Genomic DNA, 23,677 nt, shown 5'->3' on the forward strand with positions numbered 1-23,677 from the left:
AGAACACACCACCGTACTCCAGTCTGGGTGACAGAGTGAGACTCTGTCTCAAAAAAAAAAAAAAAGAATAACTTATCATAACCAAGAAGTGTTTATCATAGAAGTGTTAAAATTATTTATATAGTTCACCATATTAATATTCACAGGAAAATATGATTATTTCTATGAGAGCAAAGGAGACTTTAATAAAACTCAACATTAATTCCCATTTCTAATATTTTAAAAATTGGCAACATAGGAAACTTCCTAACATGAATAAAACATCTACCTCAAACTAATGGTCAACACCATGCTTAAGAATGAAAATCAAGAGGCATTTTCATAAAGCCAAGGACCATACTGGATATCCGTTAAGATAGTTATAACAGAATATCAACATTATTATGTATTATCTTCTGGAAGTTTTAGTCAAGGCAATTAGACATTAAAACTAAATGCTTCTTAAAAAGAGGAAATAAAATAATTTTGTGTAAGTAATATAATTGTATTGAAAAAACAGAAATTAATTAATACAAAAACTATTAGAAAAAAATTTTGTAAAGGCCAGTAAGGTGGTCAGTTTCAAAATAAATAAGAATAAATAATTTCCTGACGTAGCAAAAGTAAAGAGTTAATATACATCAAGGGAAAACCAAGCTAATGACAAAAGGAACACAAATATAAAACATGTAGGAATTAATAAAAATTTAGAATCTATACATTGAAACATTTTTGAAAATGTAAAGGAAAATAATTTCCTAATTTATTCTATGATTTTAATGCAAATTCCATCAAAATCTCTATAGTTGGAAAGGCAGTTTTAGAATAACATTTCAGATCAGTAGGGAAAAGATGGTCTATTGATTATTGATTAAATGCTAATTAGAATATCGACTATCCATTCAGAAAATATAAAGCTAAATCTCTACTGTATACCTTGCACCAAAATTAATTTGAGGTAGATTAAAAAGAAAGCCATAAAACAAGTGGGGAAAATATTTATAAATAATTATAAATTTCAAATGTCTTTTTCTGTTTATAATTTCTATTTTTAAAAGTGATTATGTATGTTTAAAAGTGATTAATAAAAAAAATTTCCAAGTAGAACACTTAGGCCAACAAGAAATTATAGGACAAGAGAAGGACTCATTTTTCTTTAGGGTTAAGCAAAGCCCAGGCTCAGTTTGTTCTGACAATCAGAATTATATTTTCTGTTCTTATTTAATATTTTACTCATATAATTTTTTCTGTGTATTATGATGAATGAAATAATCACATATTCTCCCTTCCCTAGTCATAAGGCATGAGGTCTCCAAAGAGAGTGTTCATTGATGACAATAGGGAGTTGGCATGTGGGGAAATATACCAGAATAGTCATGTCTTCATTCTGATGCTGAAAAGGAGTCAGCGAAGAATTTCTCATCTTAGAAAGCAGTTGTTTCTCAGTAAAAATTACTTTAATTATGTTTTAAAATATAGGTACACGTTCATTCACAAACATTACAAAAATTCTTTATTTGCTATTTATTGGCTACTGCCTGCTAGTTATTTTCATTAATTGTTTGGATACTGGAGTAAGATAGAAAGCATTATTTATTGTTGTCTTCACTTGAATATTTAACATTTTATAAAATTTAAGTCATTATTGATTTTACTTTCAATAATGAGGTATATTTTATACATTTTTCTATATCAAATGATTTTTCTTTCATTTTAATTTACTTAAGAGTCCTATGAATTGGCAAGAAAAGTTCTAAGAACAGATGGGGACAGTCCTGCCTTGGACTCTTTCAGGGCAGAGTATAAATGGGTGGACATGATTGACAGTTCATTGTAACTCAAAAGTATATGCTACCGTGAGGATTATGTTTATTAAACTGATAGAAGAAATTGTCATTTATTGGGCTCTTACTATGTGCCAGGCATAATGCTAAGCACTTAACTCATTTTATCCTCACCACAGTTTGTGAAGCAAATGTTATTCAGGAAAGTAAGATGAATTTCCTAAAGAACAAAGTTGTCCAACAATGGAACAGGCTACTCATAAGGCAGGAAGTTCCCACAACCAGAAGTGTTCCAAAAGAGACCAGGTGATCATTTATCAGGAATACGATAGCGGCATTCCTGGCTCAAGTGACATTTGAAATTATAACTGCTTCTAGGTTTCTATGATTCTGCTTTGCAAAGGCCATCACACCTTGTAATATAAACCAAATAATACCAGCAAAATCACTCAATTTAAAATCCAGTTATTGGCTTGGCACGATGGCCCACGCCTGTAATTCCAACACTTTGGGAGGCTAAGGTGGGAGGATCATTTGACGTCTGGAGTTCAAGACCAGCCTGAGCAATAAAGTGAGATCCCATTTCTACAAAAAAATTAGCCAAATGTGGTGGTACGTGCCTGTATTCCCACCTACCCAGAAGGTTGAGGCGGGAGGACTGCTTGAGCCCAGGAGTTTGAGGCTGTAGTGAGCCATGATCACACCACCGCATTCCAGCCTGGGTGACAGGGTAAGACCCTGTGTCAAAAAAAAAAAAAAATTCAGCTATTATGTTTTAAACATATCAATTCTTTCTGTCAGTCAAGACACTAAATTAGTGTTGTTTGCTTAAACAGATAATATACGTAGTCTTTGGTTTATTTTTTCTCTTTGAGGTTCAGTGGTCCTCAAATTTAAAAGTGGATTATTGAAATGGTATACTAGAATTATGACAACTTTAATATTAAAATTTAAATATGTTTTTGATTTCTCATCTGTAGTGCAAAAATTTGGGGGAAATTAGAAATCAGTGTAACGAGAAGTTAAAAGCGTAGAGTTTTGGCATCATATGTACTTTGGTTCACGTAACTACTATACTGAGTATATATTCTGGCTATATGTTCTTGGCAAATTAAGTACATTTTCTGAGTTCCAGATTCCTTATCTGTAAGAACCTGAGGAAATATTTACTTCACAGTTTGTAGTGAGAATTACCTGAATAGAGTGCTTTATGTCTGGCATATAGTAAGAACCCAGTAAATTGTCAAGTAAATTATTACATTAAAGAATGGCATCACTAAAAACGTATACTTTTTTTTCATTTTCAACAATATATTTATTCAACCTGGTACTTCCAACATATTATTCCAACATGTAATCAATTTTTTTTTTTTTTTGAGACAGAGTCTCGCTCTGTTGCCAGGCTGGAGTGCAAGTGGCATGATCTTGGCTCACTGCAACCTCCGACTCCCTGATTCAAGCGATTCTCCTGTCTCAGCCTCCCGAGTAGCTGGGATTACAGGCACACACCACCACACCCAGCTAATTTTTGTATTTTTAGTAGAGACAGGGTTTCACTATGTTGGCCAGGATGGTCTCAATCTCCTGACCTCGTGATCCACCCGCCTTGGCCTCCCAAAGTTCTGGGATTACAGGCATGAGCCACCGCGCCCGGCCATAATTAATATTTTAAAAATCAGTAATGAGATATCTTGCATTCTTTTTTTACTCAGACACTTCCAGCACATTTCAATTCACATGTTAAATTTCCAAGTAAATGCTCAATCTATATATTTAGATTTATAAAATTCACAATTGAAATTGAAGGTTCACATAGTCAAGTTGTTCCAAACACACTTAAAAGTCTCCTAATAACTTTATTATCACTTCAAATAGTTAAAATTAAATAAAGTTTAAAATCCAGTCTTCAGTCTCACTAGCCACATTTCCAGTGCTCAGTAGCTACAACAGCTGGTGGCCACCACATTGGACAGTATTTTTATTTTTATTTTTGAAACAGAATCTTGCTCTGTCACCCAGGCTGGAGTGCACTGCAAACTTCACTCCGCCCCAGGCTCAAGCGATCCTCTCACCTCAGCCTCCTGAATAGCTGAGATCACAGGCATGCACTACCATGCCTGACTAATTTTTGTATTTTTAGTAGAGATGGGGATCTCACTATGTTGCCCAGGCTGGTCTGGAACTCTTGACCTCAAGCGATCTGCCCTCCTTGGCCTCCCAAAGTGCTGAGATTACTGGCATGAGCCATGGCACTTGGCCTGGACAGCATATTTAGTGTCTGATCATTGGTTCTCAGCTCTGACTACTCGGCAGAATCCAGAATCCACAGAAGAGGGTTTTAAAAGCACAGTTCCACAGCCCCCAACCCCAACCTTACTCAATGGGAGGCTGGAAGGGACTCTGGTTCCAAGAGGCAGCCTGTGTTTCTTGATGGAAGGATGTGACAGGGCTGTATCTTTAATGTTTCACCTTGAATGCTGAAGACAGCTTCAAGGAGGAGATAACTCAATGTATCTTAGTCCATTTTCTGTTGCTTAAAAGAAATACCTGAAACTGGGCAATTTACAAAGAAAAGGAATTTCTTTTTTTCCATTCTGGAGTCTGAGAAGTCCAAGGTCAAGGCACTTCTTAATATTTTTGATGCAAATATTTTTGTATTTAAGAATTGAGGTTAAAATTTTCATACTGTAAGTAAAATGCAAATATATTAAAGGTACAATTTGATGACTTTTGATCTATGTATACACTCATGTAACCACCTTCCCCAATTTTCATTCCAGAAAGTTCCCTTTTGTCCTTTTCAGTAAATTTCACCCCCCTTAGACAACTACTATTTTTACTTCTATCACCAATGTTTTGCCTGTCCTTAAATTTTATATAAATGTAGTCATGCAGCATATACTCTTATATCTGGCTTCTTTCATGTTTTTGGGATTCATCCATGTTGTTGGAAGTATCAGGAGTTCATTTCTATTTATTGCTGAAAAGTATTTCATTGTTTTTTTAAACCAGATTGTTTATCCATTCCTCTATTGATGAAAATATGGGTTGCTTCCTGTTTGGGACTTCTATAAATATAGCTAATGAAAACATTCTTGTACAAGTGTTTTTATATACATATTATTTCATTTCATCATATGTGTTTTGATAAGCAAAAGATTGGAATTCTAATGATATCCAATGCATCAAAAATTTATTTTAGATTTAGTGTCTTTTTTGTACCCTCTCTAAGAAGTGTTGCCTATCCCAAGGTCATGAGGATATTTTCCTATGTTTTCATCTAGAAGCTTTATAATTTTAGCTTCTATGTTTAAGGTCAGTGATCCATCTTAAATTGAGTAAATACATATACTGAAATTAGTGAGAAACAGAGTAGTTGTGTGTTTGTAGGTAACTGCCAGACAGTTTGCCAAAGAGGTTGTACAATCTTTTGTCCCACCAGTGACATGTGTGACATTTGGGGTGTTGGTCTTTTAAATTTTAGCCATCGTACTAGGTGTGAAAAAGTATCTTGTGGTTTTAATTTGCATTTATTTGTTGACTGATGAGTTAAGCACATTTTCATGTGCTTATTAGTTATTTTTATATATTCTTTTAGGAAGGATTTGTTGATGATTTTTTTTTACATTTTTATTGGGTTGTTTTTATGGTTGATTTGCATAAAATTTCATAAATATTATGTATGTAAGTCTTGTCAGATAAATGTACCGTGAATATGATTATCTGTGGCTTGCCTTTACATCTTCTTATATGTCTTTTGATAAGCAAAAGTTTATAATTTTTGATGATATCCAATGCATCGCGAATTTCTTTTAGAGCTGGACATGGTGGCTCACAACTGTAATCCCAGCACTTTGGGAGGCCAAGGCGGGCAGGTCGCTTGAGGTCAGGAGTTTGAGAGCAACCTGGCCAACATGGTGAAACCCCGACTCTACTAAAAATACAAAAAAATTAGCCAGGCATGGTGGCAGGTGCCTGTAATCCCAGCTACTCCGGTGACTGAGGCAAGATAATTGAACTAAGGAAGCGGAGGTTGCAGTTAGCCGAGATGGCGCCACTGCACTCCAGCCTGGGTGACAGAGTGAGACTGTCTAAAAAAATTTTTTTTCTTTCAGATTGAGTGTCTTTTTTGTGCCCTTTCTAAGAAACTTTGCCTACCCCAAAGTTATGAGACTATTTTCCTATGTTTTATTCTAGAAGCTTTATAATTTTAGCTTTTGTGTTTAGGTCTGTGATCCATATTGAATTAATTTTTGTGGTGGTGTGAGGCAGGGGTGGAGTTTTCTTTTTTTCTCCATGTACTTTTAAAATGATAATTTACTTTATTTGCACACTCAGGCCACAAGGTTTTCAAGTTTCCAAAGTGAACATGGAATTAGTAGGACTAATTAAATCTGATATATTTTTGGTGGTCCAAAGGCTCTTAGATGAGTGTGTACCATTGGTTGTTGTTATTGATTTCTCATTTCTTTTGAGTTTCTATAATATTCCCTTTGCCTCTAATTAAACATGATAGTTTTTGTGAGGCTGTTGGGCACCAGCACCCACATTTGCCACCAACTCTCTCCCCAGTGACTTATACCTGTCTTTCTCTATAGTTTCCTGACCTTTCTCAAAATCTCCATGCTTCATGTCTTTGTTGATTGATCACATAAAACCTTCTTCGCAAACATTTTCTTCTTTATGTTGTTAATTTCTCTATAAACAATCAAAGTAATTCTGTTATGGCAAGTGATTTTATTTCTGTAATTAAATTTATTTGTAACTTTAACTTTATTACTTATGTTTCTGCATTACTTAAATGAAAAATGAAATAATTATAATGAGTTATGTTTAAGGTACTCAGTTAAAACTTAGTGCAGAGTTGATTCCACTTTAATGCTAAAAAGCTTTAGTAACTATCAGGTATTACGTTCAAGAGCTCCTGTATGAACTTTTCCGAAGAGCTCACAATCTAGCAGGGGAGGTGGATGTATCAGTACCCATGTAGTAGCCAGTGTGTAGAGAGGTAGACGTACAGAACTATGGGAACAAAAAGGAGGGTGTGCTGGATTCTGTGCCCAAGTAATCATCTACGTGTATTTTTTTTTTTTTTTGAGGCGGAGTCTTGCTTTGTTGCCCAGGTTGGTGCGCAATGGTGCGATCTCGGCTCACTGTAACCTCCACCTTCTGGGTTCCAATGATTCTCCTGCCTCAGTCTCCCAAGTAGCTGGGATTAGTCACCCGCCATCATGCCTTGCTAATTTTTGTATTTTTGTAGAGATGGAGTTTCACCATGTTGGCCAGGCTGCTCTTGAACTCTTGACCTCAGGTGATCAGCCTGCCTCGGCCTCCCAAAGTGCTGGGATTACAGGCGTGAGCCACCACGCCTGGCCTCATTGATGTCTTTACACAGGGAATATATGAACTGATTTTTGAAGGCCAAATAGGATTTTTCCTGGGAGAACAAAAAGGGTCAAGAATTCCATGCAAAATGAACAGCATGAGCAAAGTTATTGTTAAACAGAGGTGTATATAAAAATTACAAACATGGCCAGGCACGGTGGCTCACATCCCAACACTTTGGGAGGCTGAGGTGGGTGGATCACGAGGTCAGGAGATCAAGACCATCCTGGCTAACACGGTGAAATATCATCTCTACTAAAAATACAAAAAATTAGCTGGGCGTGGTGGCACGCGCCTGTAGTCCCAGCTACTCAGGAGGTTGAGGCAGGAGAATCACTTGAACCCGGGAGGTGGAGGCTGCAGTGAGCTGAGATCCCACCACTGCACTCCATCCTGGGTGACAGAGCAAGACTCCATCTCAAAAAAAAAAAAAAAATTACAAACACATCTATCTGATACATTATCAAATGCTTACAACATAGGAGAATGGCCAAAGCTAATCAAGGTTTCTGAATTTTTGAAACCTTAATACTGTTTGTATCTGGTCAGTTCAGTTCTATATCTGGTGGGAGATCTTTTAAATAGCATAAAGATGTTTCTTATCATTGCTAAACTCACCTTTCTTCAAATTTCCTCTAGTGCTTGTGAACTTGAGGCATAAATATCAGTGATTTTCTTATTTCCATTTTTAATTTTAATTTTATTTTTAGAGATGAGGTCACTCTCTGTCACCCAGGCTAGAGTGCAGTGGCACAATCACAGCTCACTGCAGCCTCAACCTCCAAAGCTCAAGTGATCCACCTGCCTCAGCCTGCCAAGTAGCTGGGACTACAGGTGCACATCACCACTCTGGGCTAATATTTTATTCTTATTTTTACTTTGTAGAGATGGAGATCTTGCTATGTTGCCCAGTCTTGAACTCCTGGCCTTAAGCAATCCTACCACCTCAGCCTCCCAAAGTGCTTGGATTACAGGTTTGAGCCACCATGCTCAGTGTGTGATTTTTGCTCACTTCAGTAAAAGATCCATGAATATATTTAAGGAGACAATATTCTCATCATCTTGAAAGGTTAGACTAATATAAAAATTTGCAGGCTGGTGGCAGTGGCTCACACCTGTAATCTCAGCACTTTGGGAGACTGAGGTGGGTGGATCACCTGAGGTCAGGAGTTCGAGACCAGCCTGGCCAACATGGTGAAACCTTGTCTCTACTAAAAATACAAAAAAATTAGCCAGGCATGGTGGCATGCACCTGTAATCCCAGCTACTTGGGAGACCAAGGCAGGAGAATCACTTGAACCCGGGAGGCAGAGGTTGCAGTGAGCCAAGATTGTGCTACTGCACTCCAGCCTGGGTGACAGAGCAAGACTCGGTCTAAAAATAAATAAAAAAATAAAAAAATAAAAATTTGCAGTAAATTCTGGAATTTATTATAATGTAGATATTTAAATGCCAGCAAAAAAGGCAGTTTGACCATTAATGTTTCTCCTAAATTTTCTTCAAACAACAACAATAGCAACAAAAAGTCTGGGAATGTGCTCTGCTTTTCTCCTATCACCTCTCCCACACTCCCTCCTTCCCTTTTCCTTCCTCTTCTTTCACATTTCCCGTTCTGTCCTTTCCTTCCCCTTCCTTTCCCTCATTTTGGCAACCATTTCCAATGTTCTACAGCACTTCATGTATCTAAAATCAGGAAAAGAATTTGTTCATTTGCAGAAACCGAATTGTACACTGGCCTTTTTCAATAGAGAGAGGTTTAATTCTTGGAAATAGATGCAAAAAGTCATTAGAAGGGCTGGGGCTCTAGGCTGAACCATAGGCATAACCCCAGAACAATATGCCAGAATTAGCCAGCAGGGAAGTTTCTTCCTCTCTCGTAACCTGAAAGTGGGCAGTGAGGAAGCTCCCACTGGAACTGTTTATTCAAGAACGCACTTCCTTAGATGGGAGCCACTTCCACTGCACCTGGCACAACAGTCACCCTACTCCTGCTAGATGCATTCCAGCATAAACTGGATGCCCTTCCTTTGGCACCAGGAAAGCTAGTAACCAGACGGGGATAGCCGCCTCAGAATATCCAACGTGTCCCTGCCCGTTCTTGCTGGCAGCCATAGCAGAAATGGAAGATCCATTGTCTTCACCTCACTTCTACCTTCCAAATCTCATACAAATGCATTTAATTGACTAAACCTAAGTGCCGCAAATGCCATCCAGAATCTGAGCTGCAAAGCAGACTCAGTAATGTAGATTTTTAGCTCTTCCAGTTTTTGCAGATCCTGAAAGCACACTAGAAGGAGAGAAGAATGGGTTATGTGGGCCAATTCACCATATCTGTCGCCCTAAGAACCATTTCAAAGTCATTGTAAATTTAGTGAGTTTTCATAACTTCTAATGAAATGTCTCATGAGTATAGCTTTTTAAAACACAAAACTATATTTGTTCATGCCATAAGCATTTCTTGAGTACCTATCATGTGCAAGCACTGCTGTGGTTACAAAAGTCTCCCTTCCAGAGGAGGTTGTAGCCTTGTGAAGATGGTGTGTGTCACAATTTAGCAAGTGGAAAATAATTGAAATATGTACAAAATGCAGTGGCAGAGAAGAGAAGGAAGCAATTACCTAGGTCAAGGGCGAGGAGTCAGTGGCCTGGACTTGAGCAATGGATAACACCTATTTGGACTCAAGAGAAGTGGACTTTTGAAGCCCAAGGAGAGCATATGCAAAGGCACAGAGGTGTGAAACAGCATAGCTCAGGCAGGGAACTGCAGCTGGAACACCACTTTGTACCTTAGTAATAATCTGTTCTCATAGCATAGACCAATCATTAAAAAAATTGTTATATGGGCCAGGTGCGGTGGCTCACGCCTGTAATCCCAGCACTTTGAGAGGCTGAAGGGGGCGGATCACCTGAGGTCAGGAGTTGGAGACCAGCCTGACCAACATGGCGAAACCCTGTTTCTAGTAAAAATACAAAAATTAGCCGGGCGTGGTGGTGGGCGCCTGTAATCCCAGCTACTTGGGAGGCTGAGACAGGAGAACAGCTCAAAACCAGGAGGCAGAGGTTGCAGTGAGCTGATATCGCACCACTGCACTCCAGCCTAGGTGATAGAGTGAGACTCTGTCTCAAAAAAAAAAAAAAAAAAAGAAAAGAAGAAAGAAACAAAGAAAAAGAAATTTTATTGGATTCCAAGAATTCATATCCTAATTGAGTCACTGAGCCATGTACACAAAACTGTTAAGTAATAAAATTAGGAAAAAGTGATACTAAAATATTTAACAACTATTACAGTCGTTGAGCACTTAACTATCAGAAAAGGATAGTTATAAAGGATGGTTATAAACAACTGGTCTAGCTATATCGGTGAGTACCTTTACATAGCAGCCCTGTTTGAATATAGCCTAAAGGTCCCTGGGCCCATGGAGTCTTTGGATCCAAATAAATTTGCATAGTCATCAACGGCACAGAATTTCAGCTCCACCTACACCCAGAGGGCCTTCAGCTTTACCCCCCCTTCAAAAAGGCTCGTAAGGGTTTCCAGGGAATCCCTGAAGGGGTGCCTCACATGTGCTCGTTTTGAACAGAAGTATGTTCTTTAAGTGGCTGGCTCTTTTAAGGGCAGGTATCAAACTCCACGCCTAGGTGATCAAGGCCAGTAGGGAATTAGGGGGAGGAACATTCACCACTCTGCAGTCAGAACCATTCTGGCACCGAGTATTGGAAGCCATGGAAGATGCAGGCGATGTCATCTTTCATGTGGTTATAAAATGGGAAGGTTTTCTGATTCCCCTTGCAGGACGTGCGGCAGGGGTGTGGCTCACCTGTTTGGTCCCCTCCCCCGCCGCTGCTCAAACCCCTGAGGGAAGGGGGAGCACGCAGACGGAAAGGTGCCAGAGCCCAAGTGGGCATGTGTTATAGTGAGCTCCTTTAGCCTTGCTGTCCGGGGACAGCTGAGTGTTAACCTCCCCACCTCCATTCTTTTCCAGAGTACTGGACAAATCAGGTCATATGAACTGTTTGAAAGGTAATGAATGCTGAGACTTTGTTGAACAGTGGAGGTGACTTTCAGCGGGATGGGGAGCTGGAGTTCCGGGAAGGTGGAGGGGTGTGGGGATAATCTTCCCCTGGAGTTCCGCCGTTCTGGACGCAACTCCTCTTGATGTTCAGACGCCTCTTACCTCCTTCTCTGCCGTGCTGCCCTGCTGCTCTCCACCACTCTCTGCCGCTCTCTGCCATTCTCTGCCACTCTGTTCCTCTCGACATTCAGCCGCTTGTGTGTGTGCCCGCTAAGGTCTCAGGTTTATATGGGCACAGGATGGGGGGGACGTGGCAGCTAGAGTGGTCTCAGAAAATGCAACATTGAGGCGAAAACAGGAGTGCCTGTTTTCACTTAGGTCCGTGGGCATAAGGCCCGAGTGTGGAGCCCTCGCCGGGGACCCCACTCTTCTCTACCCAGCACTTCCCTGTCCCCCTTCCCGTTATCAGTTACTGGCATTCTCAAGGTGGGTTCCCTCAAACTGGAGAGAGGATCCTTCCTGAGGACCATGAACAGAAATCATAGACAAACGGAAGCTGAAGCCAGTGAAGAAGGCAGAGTCTCAGACAGCAGCCAAAGGGGCATGGCCTGTGCTGGGAGCAGCTGGAAAGTGAATTGAAATTCCACCCTGCCTCCTCTACCTGAGCTGAGGAAATAATATGTCCTGACTAGAGTTTAGGCCAGTGTTTTCAAAATATGTTGGTTGGGTATATATGCATCTGAATAATTTAGGGGACTTGCTAAAAATGTGATCAATTTTATCTCTCTTTCCTCTAAAGTTTGAATACTACTCAAGACCCTTTTTGTCCAAATGCCTATGGAAATTCACAGCAGATTACCTCCATTACATCTACTGCTTTTTACTGTTATTTAATTGCTTGATGGGTATGCGAGGTCCCTATGGTTTTGTTCTACAGTTACATTGCTTGAGTATTTCAAAACTGGGATAAATCCAAATTTATAAATGTTTTATAAGTCTGGTACATTCTTAAATTAAAAATTTTTTTACAAAAAACTGGTCAATGGAAATTAGGGGAATAGGCCATGCCTGCATTCTATTAAAGAATAATTCCTATGTAAAACTGCAAACAGATGGTATTATATAGTCTTAGAAAAATGGTAGGGTTGATATGGTTTGGCTGTGTACCCACCCAAACTTCATCTTAAAGTGCGGCTCCCATAATCCCTATGTGTCATGGGAGGAACTCAGTGGGAGGCAGTGGAATCATGGGAGTGAGTTTTTCCCATGCTAGTCTCATGATAGTGAATAAGTCTCATGAGATCTGATGGTTTTATAAAGGGGAGTTCCGCTGCACAAGCTCTCTTGCCTGCTGCCATGTAAGATGTGCCTTTGCTTCTCCTGTGCTTTCTGCCATGATTGTGAGGCCCCCACTAGCCATGTGGAGCTACAAGTCCATTAAACCTCTTTCCTTTATAAATTACCCAGTCTCAGGTATGTCTTTATTAGCAGCATGAGGACAGACTAATACATAGGGTGAAACTTTTGATTATATATGTAAATATATAAAAATAGCCTTTCCACTAATAAGACTTCTTTCTTCTCAGATATGAAACTATCCATGAAGAACAATATTATCAATACACAGCAGTCTTTTGTAACCATGCCCAATGTGATTGTACCAGATATTGAAAAGGAAATACGAAGGATGGAAAATGGAGCATGCAGGTAAATCCAAACATTTTCCCATGCATTTTTATTATTAGCTACAGTTCTTTAATTTAACTAGATTTAATTTCAATTTAGCTTTATAATTTGTAACCTTGAACTTTGTAATGTATTTAGCAAATTTATTTATACTTTGGAACTGCATAACTTGTCTAACAAATGAACATAGATTTTATTTATTTATTTATTTATTTATTTATTTATTTATTTATTTTGAGATGGAGTCTCACTCTGCTGCACAGGCTGGAACGCAGTGGCACAATCTCAGCTCACTGCAACCTCTGCCTTCTGGGTTCAAGTGATTCTCTTGCCTCAGCCTCCCAGGTAGCTGGGACTACATGTGTGCACTACCACACCAGGCTAATTTTTTTTTTGTATTTTTAGTAGAGACAGGGTTTTGCCATATTGGCCAGGCTGGTCACGAACTCCTGACCTCAAGTGATCTGCCTGCCTCGGCCTCCCAAAGTGTTGGGATTACAGGCGTGAGCCACCATGCCCTGCTTGAACATAGATATTATTGTGGTCACTTTTTTGGAAGCATCTATTAAGCACCTATGCCAAACATTTCTTTAGTCAATGGCAGGGCTTTTCCTCAAGTGACATTTTGAATCTAAAAAGATGACATTGCCATAGATACATATGAAAAGTACTCAGAGTATGAAATGCTAGCAACGTGATTTAAAAGTATAATTTAAAGTGCTTACCCTATAAATGAATATAATGTATATGAATGTGGTTGAATTTACTTTTAGTGGGATGAAACATTAGTTAGAAAACTAGTTCACACAAAGGTATAATATGATCTAAGTCCCAGATATCACACTTGCTATTTGATAAATATTAACATCAACCAATGCATCAAACAATAGGAATGTGGAAAACCTAGAAACTAGTTTCTTAGTTAAATGCATTTTACTGAATTATACATAAATTTTATATAATTCCATGTATTTTGTATAGTTCTAACTTTATGCTAACTAAAAATTGTTATGTATGTTAGTTTGAGAGGGAAGGAAAAGAGGTGAGGCAATTGTCCCCCTAGTGAGGAATGTTGCTTCTCTGCAGTGGCTGAAAACATTAACTCATCTCTCTCTGCCTCCTATTGGGCTGTAGCTCCTTTTCCGAGGATGATGACAGTGCCTCTATATCTGAAGAATCAGAGAATGAAAACCCTCATGCAAGGGGTTCCTTTAGTTATAAGTCACTCAGAAAGGGAGGACCATCACAGAGGTGAGCAGTATGATCCATCCCTTGGTGCTTGTTTTTAACCATTTATGCTTAAGGTTGCAGTGTTTTGAATTTTTGCAATCAGATCATGGTGATGACCTTGAGCAGTAGGATAGAAATAACTCCCACATGCTTAGCGTTCCAATAATCAAACACTAGGCATAAATGGTTTTTTGTAAACTGTTGTTTCGGAGCAAGCTTGGCAAATGCCTCTGCTATCTACACACGATGTAGGATCTCAGGAGGAATTACTTCTGTTCCTTACCCATGCCGTCTCTTGGGAAATATTGCCACTGCCCGATGATTATTTATGGCCATGGCGTTCCAAGTTGTAAACACTCTTGCTTCATTTTCCCTGAGACCCACTGGGGTCTGTCCCTTAAGAAACCCTTAAGAAACCCAGTCCTTTCTGATTTCTTGTTTCTCTCTGATCCTTCTTTCAGGGTCCTGAAGCAAGTACATGTGAGAGGGTTGGCTGTTATTCTCTAAAATGCTCCATCCCATTTGGTCCTACTTTTAGGAAATAGAGCACTGGAGAGAGGTGCTAGAAGAGAAAAGCAAAAATATCCTTAGTAGGAAATAAAGAAGTTGTGAAAACTTCAGATACCGGACTTGAGATTGCAGAAGGGGTGTGGTGTGGTATTGGTGTTGGAGCTGGGGTTTCCACCTGTTTTACATAATTACTTGTTCTTTGCTTTTTTCCTCCCCTTTTTTTTTCCTTTTTCTTATTTTTCTTCCCATTGACTACCTCCAGCCTCCCCATTGTTTTTATTTAGCTTTTCTCCTCATCTTACTTTCCCTAACAGTCTTAGGTCTCTTGTTGGGAGTTACTGGCATTGAGGTTGGTTCACTTAAGCTAATTCTTGGTATGAACATTGACCGATATGCATTTACTAACCATGTCCATTTTCATAATGTTATGAAGAAATACCCGAGACTGGTTAATTTATAAAGAAAAAGAGGCTTAATGGACTTACAGTTCCACATGGCTGGGGAGGCCTCACAATCATGGCAGAAGGCAAAGGAGGAGCAAAGTCATGTCTTACATGGTAGCAGGCAAGAGAGCATGTGCAGGGGAACTGCCCTTTATAAAACCATCAGATCTTGTGAGACTTATTTACTAGCACGAGAATGGCATGGGCAACACCCACTCCTATGATTCAATTACTTCCCACTGGGTCCCTCCCGTGGCATGTGGGGATTATGGGAGCTATAATTCAAGATGAGATTTGGGTGGGGACACAGCCAAACCATATCACTATGTTTGTTCAAGACACTGGCATTTGGCAAGTCATGCTTCATGGAGGCTCAGGATATACTTTTATGCTTTATGCTTCATAATATGTTTTTGAAATATCTATCATCTACATAGTCTTTAGTAATGAGTAGAAATGGAAAAGAATTTGTTTTTTCAGACCATTTGCCTACCATGGACATTATACAGATGGTGACTATTGTGATTTCACTGCATGTTTTTCATTTCCCAGGGAGCAGTACCTGCCTGGTGCCATTGCACTTTTTAATGTGAACAACAGCAGCAATAAGGACCAGTAAGTATATTTACAATAGAAAACCAAAGCTTTGGTTTTAAAGAAAACCAGTAAAAATGTAGGAATATATCTGAATCTGTTATAAAGGAAACATTTATTAATCAAATGATCTAATACAATGGCAATGATAGTCTTATCATTTTGTTGAAAAGTAGTGTTCATTCATTTATTTGAATACATGTAGAAAAAATCATGTCCATAGTGTTCATGCAGTTGACTTTCTCTGTGAATAGAGTGACTGACAAAAATAAGTGAATTTTTGTCAGGAAATATTACTCCTTTCCAGTTTGAGCCAATGTGTCTTAGGTGAATTTCCTCAGGAGACAGTTTCTGAGATGGAGTCTTGTATGCAGAAGTTTGTTGGGAATGGTCTTGGGAACAATATCTGGAAGGGAGTTGGGGGTCAGTATTGGGCAGAGGGAGAAGTCGAACTTCAGAGAATAGAGCTGATGTACAATGTGATTCTGTGGGGATCCCTGGAGCAGGGATGACCTTTTAGAGTTGTCCCTATTTAGGTAATAGACTTGGGCCTTTGTTTCCATGCACAGTTATTGGAAAAAAGTTGGCCCTAGAAGATGGAGCATAACCATCTGGATGGAGCATGGTGGTTTCCTTCAGCCAAGGCCAGCCAAGGGAGAGGAAAAACTGAGCTGACAGCAACCAACACTCTTGGCAAGTGGGGAATGAGTGCCTGAATTTTGTGCACCACCTGCATAGCCACTGTACGGCCCAACCGTGTGCTGCCCAGATCCATTTTGTTTATATAGAAAATTCACCCCATGTGGGAATACCTACTCCAGTATCCTGGTTATTTTTCCCTGAGAAAGCTTATAAGAGTACAGTTAATGGGATTAAACTAAGGTCTCTGGCAGTTGCAGGTGGTTTTGAGGCCTCAAATGAAATTCTTCACCCTCTCCACTTCTACTCATTCTAGGGTCCTCTCATCCTTGGCCAGCACATCTGCTGGTCTAGATGACTTAGCTGGTGGAACAATACAGACACTCATCCCTGAAGAACTTGAGCCCTGGGTCACCATGCCCTTCTTGAGTCATGGCTACAGTACTTGCCCATTTACCACCAAAACTGGGCTGGAAAATACCAAAAGACCACCTAGGTGCAAATACATCTCCCCTCCCTGCATTGTATACAGCACTGCCTACTTCTGATGATCACGGTCAATAACTTTTGCCAGTGTGGTGACTCTCTTCCTTGCCTGTTGGGCACGAGGGGACGAAAGTGGCTGGGGAGTAGCCGTAGCTTAATGTTTAATGGAACTCTGGCATTCCCTGGCAGATGCATCACCCCTCTGGAAGCCAGGACCTCTAGATCCATAGATCCTTAAGTTGCAAGAATGGGAAACATACCTTTCCTACATTTGTCACCCCTACTTAGACCCCGTAGTTCCCAGACCAATGCATTCTATACAGGCATAGAGAACCATACAGTGATCATTGTTTTAGCATATATACAGTATCCTAGAGGATGGCACCTTTTCTTCCTAGAGTATAAACTCTATGATAGCACTTCAGCTGTGGTTTCAAAAGGTCCCTCCTTAACTATCATGTCAGTAGCTGACAAAGGTGTGCAGCTTATGATAGGACCATTGGATCCCAAACTCAGGTTCCAATGCCACATTTTTTTTTTTTTTGCCTTAAAGTGGGTCCTTGGTCCAAAGTGATGTTAAGCAATATTTCATATTAGTGATCATGCTTCATATGCCCCTAAATAATGGCACTGGTCAAAGCCCTGTGGCAAAAAAGCAAATGAATAGTCATAATATATGTCAGTTCTTATCAATATATTTGATGCCCCTTCCATGGTGTCAGGAGTCCAATTTAGTTAACTTGCCATCAAGTGACTGATTACTTTCCTCAGGAGAAAGCACCGTTTTGGAGTCATAGCATTGGTCTCTGTAACAGGCACGTTCACTACAAGCGAAAAACAAACAAATAAAAACAAAGATTTTCAAACTTTGTGCTCACACTCATAATATGTCCATTCAGTCTGCCTCTTCTGAAATATTTTCCCTGATCTTTCCATCGTTTTCCATCCAGGTCCCTGACCAACCAGTCAAGGCATTTGTGACTGCCCACGAGTCCTTTTACACATGTATATTCTTCATTTGGGCTATTTCTTTTTCCCTTTTTTTTTCTTTTCTTTTTTGAGACAGGTACTCACTCAGTTGCCCGTGCTGGAGTGCAGTGGTGCAATCTTGGCTTACTGCAGCCTCCATCTCCCGGGATCAAATGATCCTCCTGCCTCAGCCTCCCAAGTAGCTGGGATTACAGGCGTGAGCCACCACGCCTGGCTAATTTTTGTATTTTTAGTGGGGTTTCGCCATGTTGGCCAGGCTGGTCTCTAACTCCTTGGCCTCATGTGATCCTCCCACCTCAGCGTCCTAAAGTGCTGGGATTACAGGCTTGAGCCATCGGACCCAGTCTGGGCTATTTCTTTTTCCATACAAACTAGATGACTGTATACTGCTTGAAGCTGTGCCATTGGGGAAATTAACCTCACACTTTCAAGACCACCTCTAAGTGAGGCTGTGGTGCAGACACAGACCATTTTGGCTTGCATCCACATTCTAAACTGACCCATCTATGCAACATGCCGTATCAGCTCCTTCTAAAGAACCCCACATATGGCCACAGGTGGGGGCTGATAAATAGGTGCTGAGTGGAAAATGACATAATGGAAAATGAATGGAAATTTCCAACGTGGAAATGACATAAAGAAGGGTACTGAAGGCCGGGCATGGTGGCTCACACCTGTAATCCCAGCACTTTGGGAGGCCGAGGCAGGCAGACCACCTAAGGTCAGGAATGGAGACCAGCCTGGCCAACCTACATGGTGAAACCTCATTTCTACTAAAAATACAAAAATTAACCAGGTGTGGTGGTGCACGCCTTTAGTCCCAGCTACTTGGGAGGCTGAGGCAGGGGAATCACTTGAACCGGGAGGCAGAGGTTGCAGTGAGCCGAGATTGTGCCACCGCACTCCTGCCTGGGTGACAGAGCAAGACTCCTCAAAAAAAAAAAAAGAAAGAAAGAAAAAAAAAGACGAAGGGTACTGAGCCACCTGCCTGGGCAGCTTACTTATTTGCTCTGATTCATGCTCAATCCCAGATATCTTACTTCATCATATGACGGATTGATACATTATGAATTGTTGTTTCTGACAGAATCCATCTCATAATGGGCATTCTTTTTATGTCCCATGGTTAGGTAATCCTATTTCAGGGTCTGACTAACAGAATGCCATTGATGCAGATATAGTGGACTAATGTGGTGCTCTGAGAAATGTCCACGTGATCCAGGTCCCTCAAGGCTGTCATGACAGTAGGAAAGAAAGTTAATATAACCTTGGAAAAGAGTGTAGGTGTGTACAGTTTGTTATCCCCTGTGAGTATGAGCTATGTCTGATCCTCTTTCCTGATAGTAATGAAAAATGACATTCACAATGACTGACCCAGAACCTTAGGTATGCAGTGTATATCAAGTGAATGCATTGTTTTCCACATATGACACAGCAGCTGCAATTGGGGCTACTACTTGGTTGACTTTGCAATTGTCTATTGCTGTCCATTAGGATCCATTTGGTTTTTGCAGGGGTCTGATGATGAATTATGTGGGGAAATGAAGAGCGATCACCACCCCTGCATGCATTAGGTCTTTAAGGATGGCATTTCTTTTTCTCCCCAGGATGCAATGTTGCTTTTGGCCAGAAGGTGGGAAGCAGCTTAAGGGCTTCTCCTCGGTCTTACACCTCTTTCCTCACAAGCCAAGGAACTAGTGGGGTAGGGGTGGGAGTTGTGCCGATGACCAACTATATACATTTCCCTTTTGTATTCAGGAATTATGTACATTTCACTTTTACATTTAGGAACTGGAGAAGTGATCACAGAGTGGGTCACTGTGTTATTTTCCACATAGGACATGTCAGCTGCAATTGGGGCTACTACTTGGTTGATTTTGCAGTAGTCTCTCTGCCATCCACTAGGATCTATTTGGTTTTTGTGGGAGTCAGATGATAAATTACATGGGGAAATTAAGAGAGACCACCACTCCTCCATGCATGATTTTATACAATTATATACATTTCTCTTTTATATTCAGGAACTTATATACATTCTACTTTTATATTCAAGAATTACATACATTTCACTTTTACATTTAGGAACTGGAGAAATGATCACATAGTAGTGGGTCTGTGGACCCAGTGGGAAACACCATAAGTCATATCTCATCCAGGAATCTATTATTACCAGTCCATCATATGCCCCTCAAGTTTAACAGGGGGCCACGATGATGCTTCAATCCCTAGGTTTCAACATCAACATGGATCCTGTGCCAAACAGTCTTCAATGTATCTAAGTATTCTTTTTTTCCCCCAGAGTATAGTGATCTAAGTAATGGCCATAGGTTCTTTAGGAGAAAGACCAGGGAAATCGTTACTGGAATATGTTTGTCATACTGTTGCAGAGTCTTTCTTCATGGGTCTTGGCTTCTCCTCTAGTCATTGGTTTTAGGTCTAAGTACTGGCTTAGGTCTGGAACTGTTCAAAGGATTCTGATTTTTTTAAAATTTAAATTGTAATGAATCAATTTATTTTTTGAGATGGGGTCTTGCTATGTTGCCCGGGCTGGTCTTGAACTCCTGGGCTCAAGTGATCCTCCCGCCTCAACCTCCCAAAGTGCTGAGATTATAGCCATAAGCCACCATGCCCTACTAGGATTCTGATTTTTTTGATGGAGTAAGTTGCCCTCAACCTCCTAATTATTCATTCCTGATTCGTTTTGGTTGTATACATTAAATAATACCCTAACTAGCTAACAGGCTTCCCATCTGTCTAGGAATACTATATTCTATTAACCTCCTCCATAGCTGTCTATGGGTTAAGACCCTTGGTTACCATCCCCACCTTAATGCTCATTATAATTACTGGACCAACCTTACTTCTGATGGGTAAGCACTGCCATTAGTCTCAGTTATTTCTAGATCCTATTATCCCTATTGCTCTCAGAGAACTCAGTTCTGTAATGACATTTCCCACCATCAGCCCTGGCCTACAGAGGATAGTACCACTGAACTTCTCAAAGCTGATAATATCCCTCTCACCAGCCCATTCCACATCAATTTTGCATCCTTTGAGCCCTCTTTGGGAACATAATTAGCTGGTAGGCTATCTTCCAAACAGTGTATCCACTTCAAGATGCCACTTTTCTGAGTCTTTTGATACCTTCCTCCACCATCTGCCATGGTGTTAATGTTTATTTCATTTTGTGTGGGCCATTACCTTTTTCCAGGTTTCCAAGAGCCATTTGAGTAGTGTGTCGACATCATCTTTCAGGATCCATGCTAGGCTGTCAAATCTTGAATAGAAGTGTACTCCCATAGCAGTAAATTCTTCCTTATCCAACTTTATTGTTCTGTCCCTGTTTGTACGTGACCATCTTAGATGTTAAGCCTCACCTCACTTGTCAATCTTATCTTCCATTTCTTCTCAACAGAGGCTTTCCACTTCTGTTGGGTCATTCTTACCCAGATTGAGTCCATTGCACTTAGAAATTTTCCTGCTCTAACATCCTCTCTCTTCTTCTCAACTCCAAGTCTTAGTGATACTTTGAGGCCTAGCTTTAGAACTACTTCCCTTTAAAAGCCTTCTCTGACTATCCTAGTGGTAACAAGATGCCTGTTCATTCATGTCTGGCTAATGAAATTTCCTAAGACTTCTGAGCTGACAATGGCAGCCTGCTATAACCCTAGGTCTGTCTGACTTCAGAATCTATTCCCCTGCTGATAGAGAAAGCTAATCATAGAAAGAGGCACTAGTTATACAGTCTCCACTCAAGAAGAAATTGTATGTGGAAAAAGGTGGCCTTAAATCTGGTAAATTATTCTAATAACTGAGATTCCACCATATTACCAGACAGCTTGTTGATTACTCATGAAAAATGACTTCAGTCAGGGTTATCCCCTCTAAAGAAAATTGATGGCATTTTCTTAAAATTCTCAATGATTTTATTCAAGGATAAATGTAAATGATGTCAAGAAGCTTAAATTTTAAATATTATTTTTAATACATTAACACTTTCGAAGAACACTCTTGGGGGGCTGTTGTTTCTTAAATTTTTCTCCTTGGTTCTATGCCTTTATTCATCTCCATTTGTTTCTATTTCCCAAATCTATTAGCTTAGAAGTTCTTGTTTATTATCTGGATAATTGTCTGCCCCACCCCCCACTTTTTGGGGTAGAAACCTCCAGTAAGAGACCAGATGGGTTTTGAGCACTGGAGCAGGTCTTTGAATGCAAGGCTGAGATTTTTGCTCAATGAAAAAGAAAGTAAATAAGAGTGGAAGACTGTGATTATGTGACAGATATATTATTTTTTTCTTTAGGGAACCAGAAGAAAAAAAGAAAAAGAAAAAAGAAAAGAAGAGGTAAGACTTTGGCAAGAATTACCCCACATTTTTCTGCCCATAACATTTCTGTATTTTAATACTACTTGCTTAATTTTTTCAGCAAGTCAGATGATAAAAATGAAAATAAAAACGACCCAGAGAAGAAAAAGAAGAAAAAGGACAAAGAGAATAAAAAGAAAGAGGAGAAAAGCAAAGATAAGAAAGAAGAGTAAGCACTTTTAGTGGCATTGAAATAGAAGGAAATTGTGATGGGTTTTAGATGCAGGGATGATTTTCCATAATACAAAGTAGAAAGAAACTTTATAGTAAAGAGCCCTGTGTAAAGACCAAATGTCTTTAAACATTGAAAAATAAACATTTAACATAAATTATCAGAAGTGAATTAAAACTTTTTCCAATTTCCCTAAAATTAGCAATGGTAGCATTATTCTTAATTCTCTCAAGAATTTTCACTGCTAGGGTTAATTCTCTTCCCTAAGCATTGGTGAAGATAACTTATCGCTGAGAAATATTTAGGTTCCAAGGAGGATTAGGTTTCTAGGATCCTACAATCATTTTAAAAACTGAAATAAAAATTTAATTTTTATTTTAATTACATTCTTATAAGGAGTGTGCAACCTAGATCCCTTGCACGCGCAGATCACAATAAGGTTTGTGCTCCTATGAGAATCTAATGCCACTGCTGATCTGACAGGAGGCCGAGCTCAGGCAGTAAAGCTCCCTCGCCCTGCAGCTCACCTCCTGCTGTGTGGCCCGCTGGGTTCCTAACAGACCACAAACCAGTACCGGCCCACAGCCCGGGGGTTGGGGACCCCAGATCTATGCCACTATTCCCTCTCAGTGGCTGAGGTATACAACTGACTGCAGCATCGCAGTGAAACCAGGGCTTTAGTAAAAACCTAATGTATGCTTTAATATAAGACTGGTCTTAATGAGAAGAGTGGCATTGTTTTACATTTTTACACATCTCTTTAACATTTAGCTTAATAAAACATAGCTGGCCTCTCAAAAAAAAAAAAAAACTGGTCGTTTTGTTATCTATCCACCCCTCACTAACCACTTTCTTATGACTAGTGCTCTTATGCCATGCTAATCTTCACACTGCAGAGTGAGCTTCTCCAGCTTACTTCCATTTCATTAATTGTGGTTGATGGGCATAACGATGTTTAACATGGTAAATAAAAATGTTCTTGTATCTTGGTAACTATCCCCTTTATTTCTAATTGCCGCTAGGGAGAAGAAAGAAGTTGTGGTTATTGATCCCTCGGGAAACACATATTACAACTGGCTGTTTTGCATCACATTACCTGTTATGTACAACTGGACAATGGTTATTGCCAGGTGTCTATAATTTTTTTTTTTTTTTTGTGGATCTCACCCCATTTCTAGTTTCCAAGTTCACTGACTAAACAATTTGACTTAGAGCCCTTTAGGACACACCTCCTTTCTCTACTGCAGGTGGTAAAGAGAGGCTAGATTATTCTCAGTGTGTTTTCCTGGGATCAGGAGGAAGTGCTTCAGTTCTCAATATAATTGGGTCTGCAGTACTGGGATGCATGGAGGGGTCGGGGAAAACTTTTATTTTTTAATTTTTTTAACTTTTATTTGACG

General features: G+C 39.8%; 1 protein-coding gene and 1 long non-coding RNA gene across 3 annotated transcripts in view; one reads left to right on the forward strand and one right to left on the reverse strand.

The window, feature by feature from the left end:
• The window catches only part of CNGA1 (cyclic nucleotide gated channel subunit alpha 1), an 84,805-nt gene that overhangs the window by 50,908 nt on the left and 10,220 nt on the right, over positions 1 to 23,677 (forward strand). For both annotated transcript variants that reach the window (XM_014344683.5, XM_057302101.2), the window contains 6 exons: positions 12,748 to 12,868; positions 13,982 to 14,098; positions 15,583 to 15,645; positions 22,043 to 22,084; positions 22,167 to 22,274; positions 23,300 to 23,407. In XM_014344683.5, the coding sequence (XP_014200169.3) occupies positions 12,750 to 12,868; positions 13,982 to 14,098; positions 15,583 to 15,645; positions 22,043 to 22,084; positions 22,167 to 22,274; positions 23,300 to 23,407 (557 nt within the window). In that variant the 5' untranslated portion in view covers positions 12,748 to 12,749. The remainder of the gene's footprint in view (positions 1 to 12,747; positions 12,869 to 13,981; positions 14,099 to 15,582; positions 15,646 to 22,042; positions 22,085 to 22,166; positions 22,275 to 23,299; positions 23,408 to 23,677) is intronic.
• LOC130541442 (uncharacterized) overlaps positions 1 to 23,677 on the reverse strand; it is a 75,983-nt gene that overhangs the window by 25,136 nt on the left and 27,170 nt on the right. The window contains exon 2 of the long non-coding RNA XR_008955499.2: positions 6,346 to 6,461. This is a non-coding gene — a long non-coding RNA (uncharacterized LOC130541442). The remainder of the gene's footprint in view (positions 1 to 6,345; positions 6,462 to 23,677) is intronic.

The sequence above is a fragment of the Pan paniscus genome, chromosome 3, assembly GCF_029289425.2.
Source record: "Pan paniscus chromosome 3, NHGRI_mPanPan1-v2.0_pri, whole genome shotgun sequence".
NCBI lineage: Eukaryota > Metazoa > Chordata > Mammalia > Primates > Hominidae > Pan > Pan paniscus.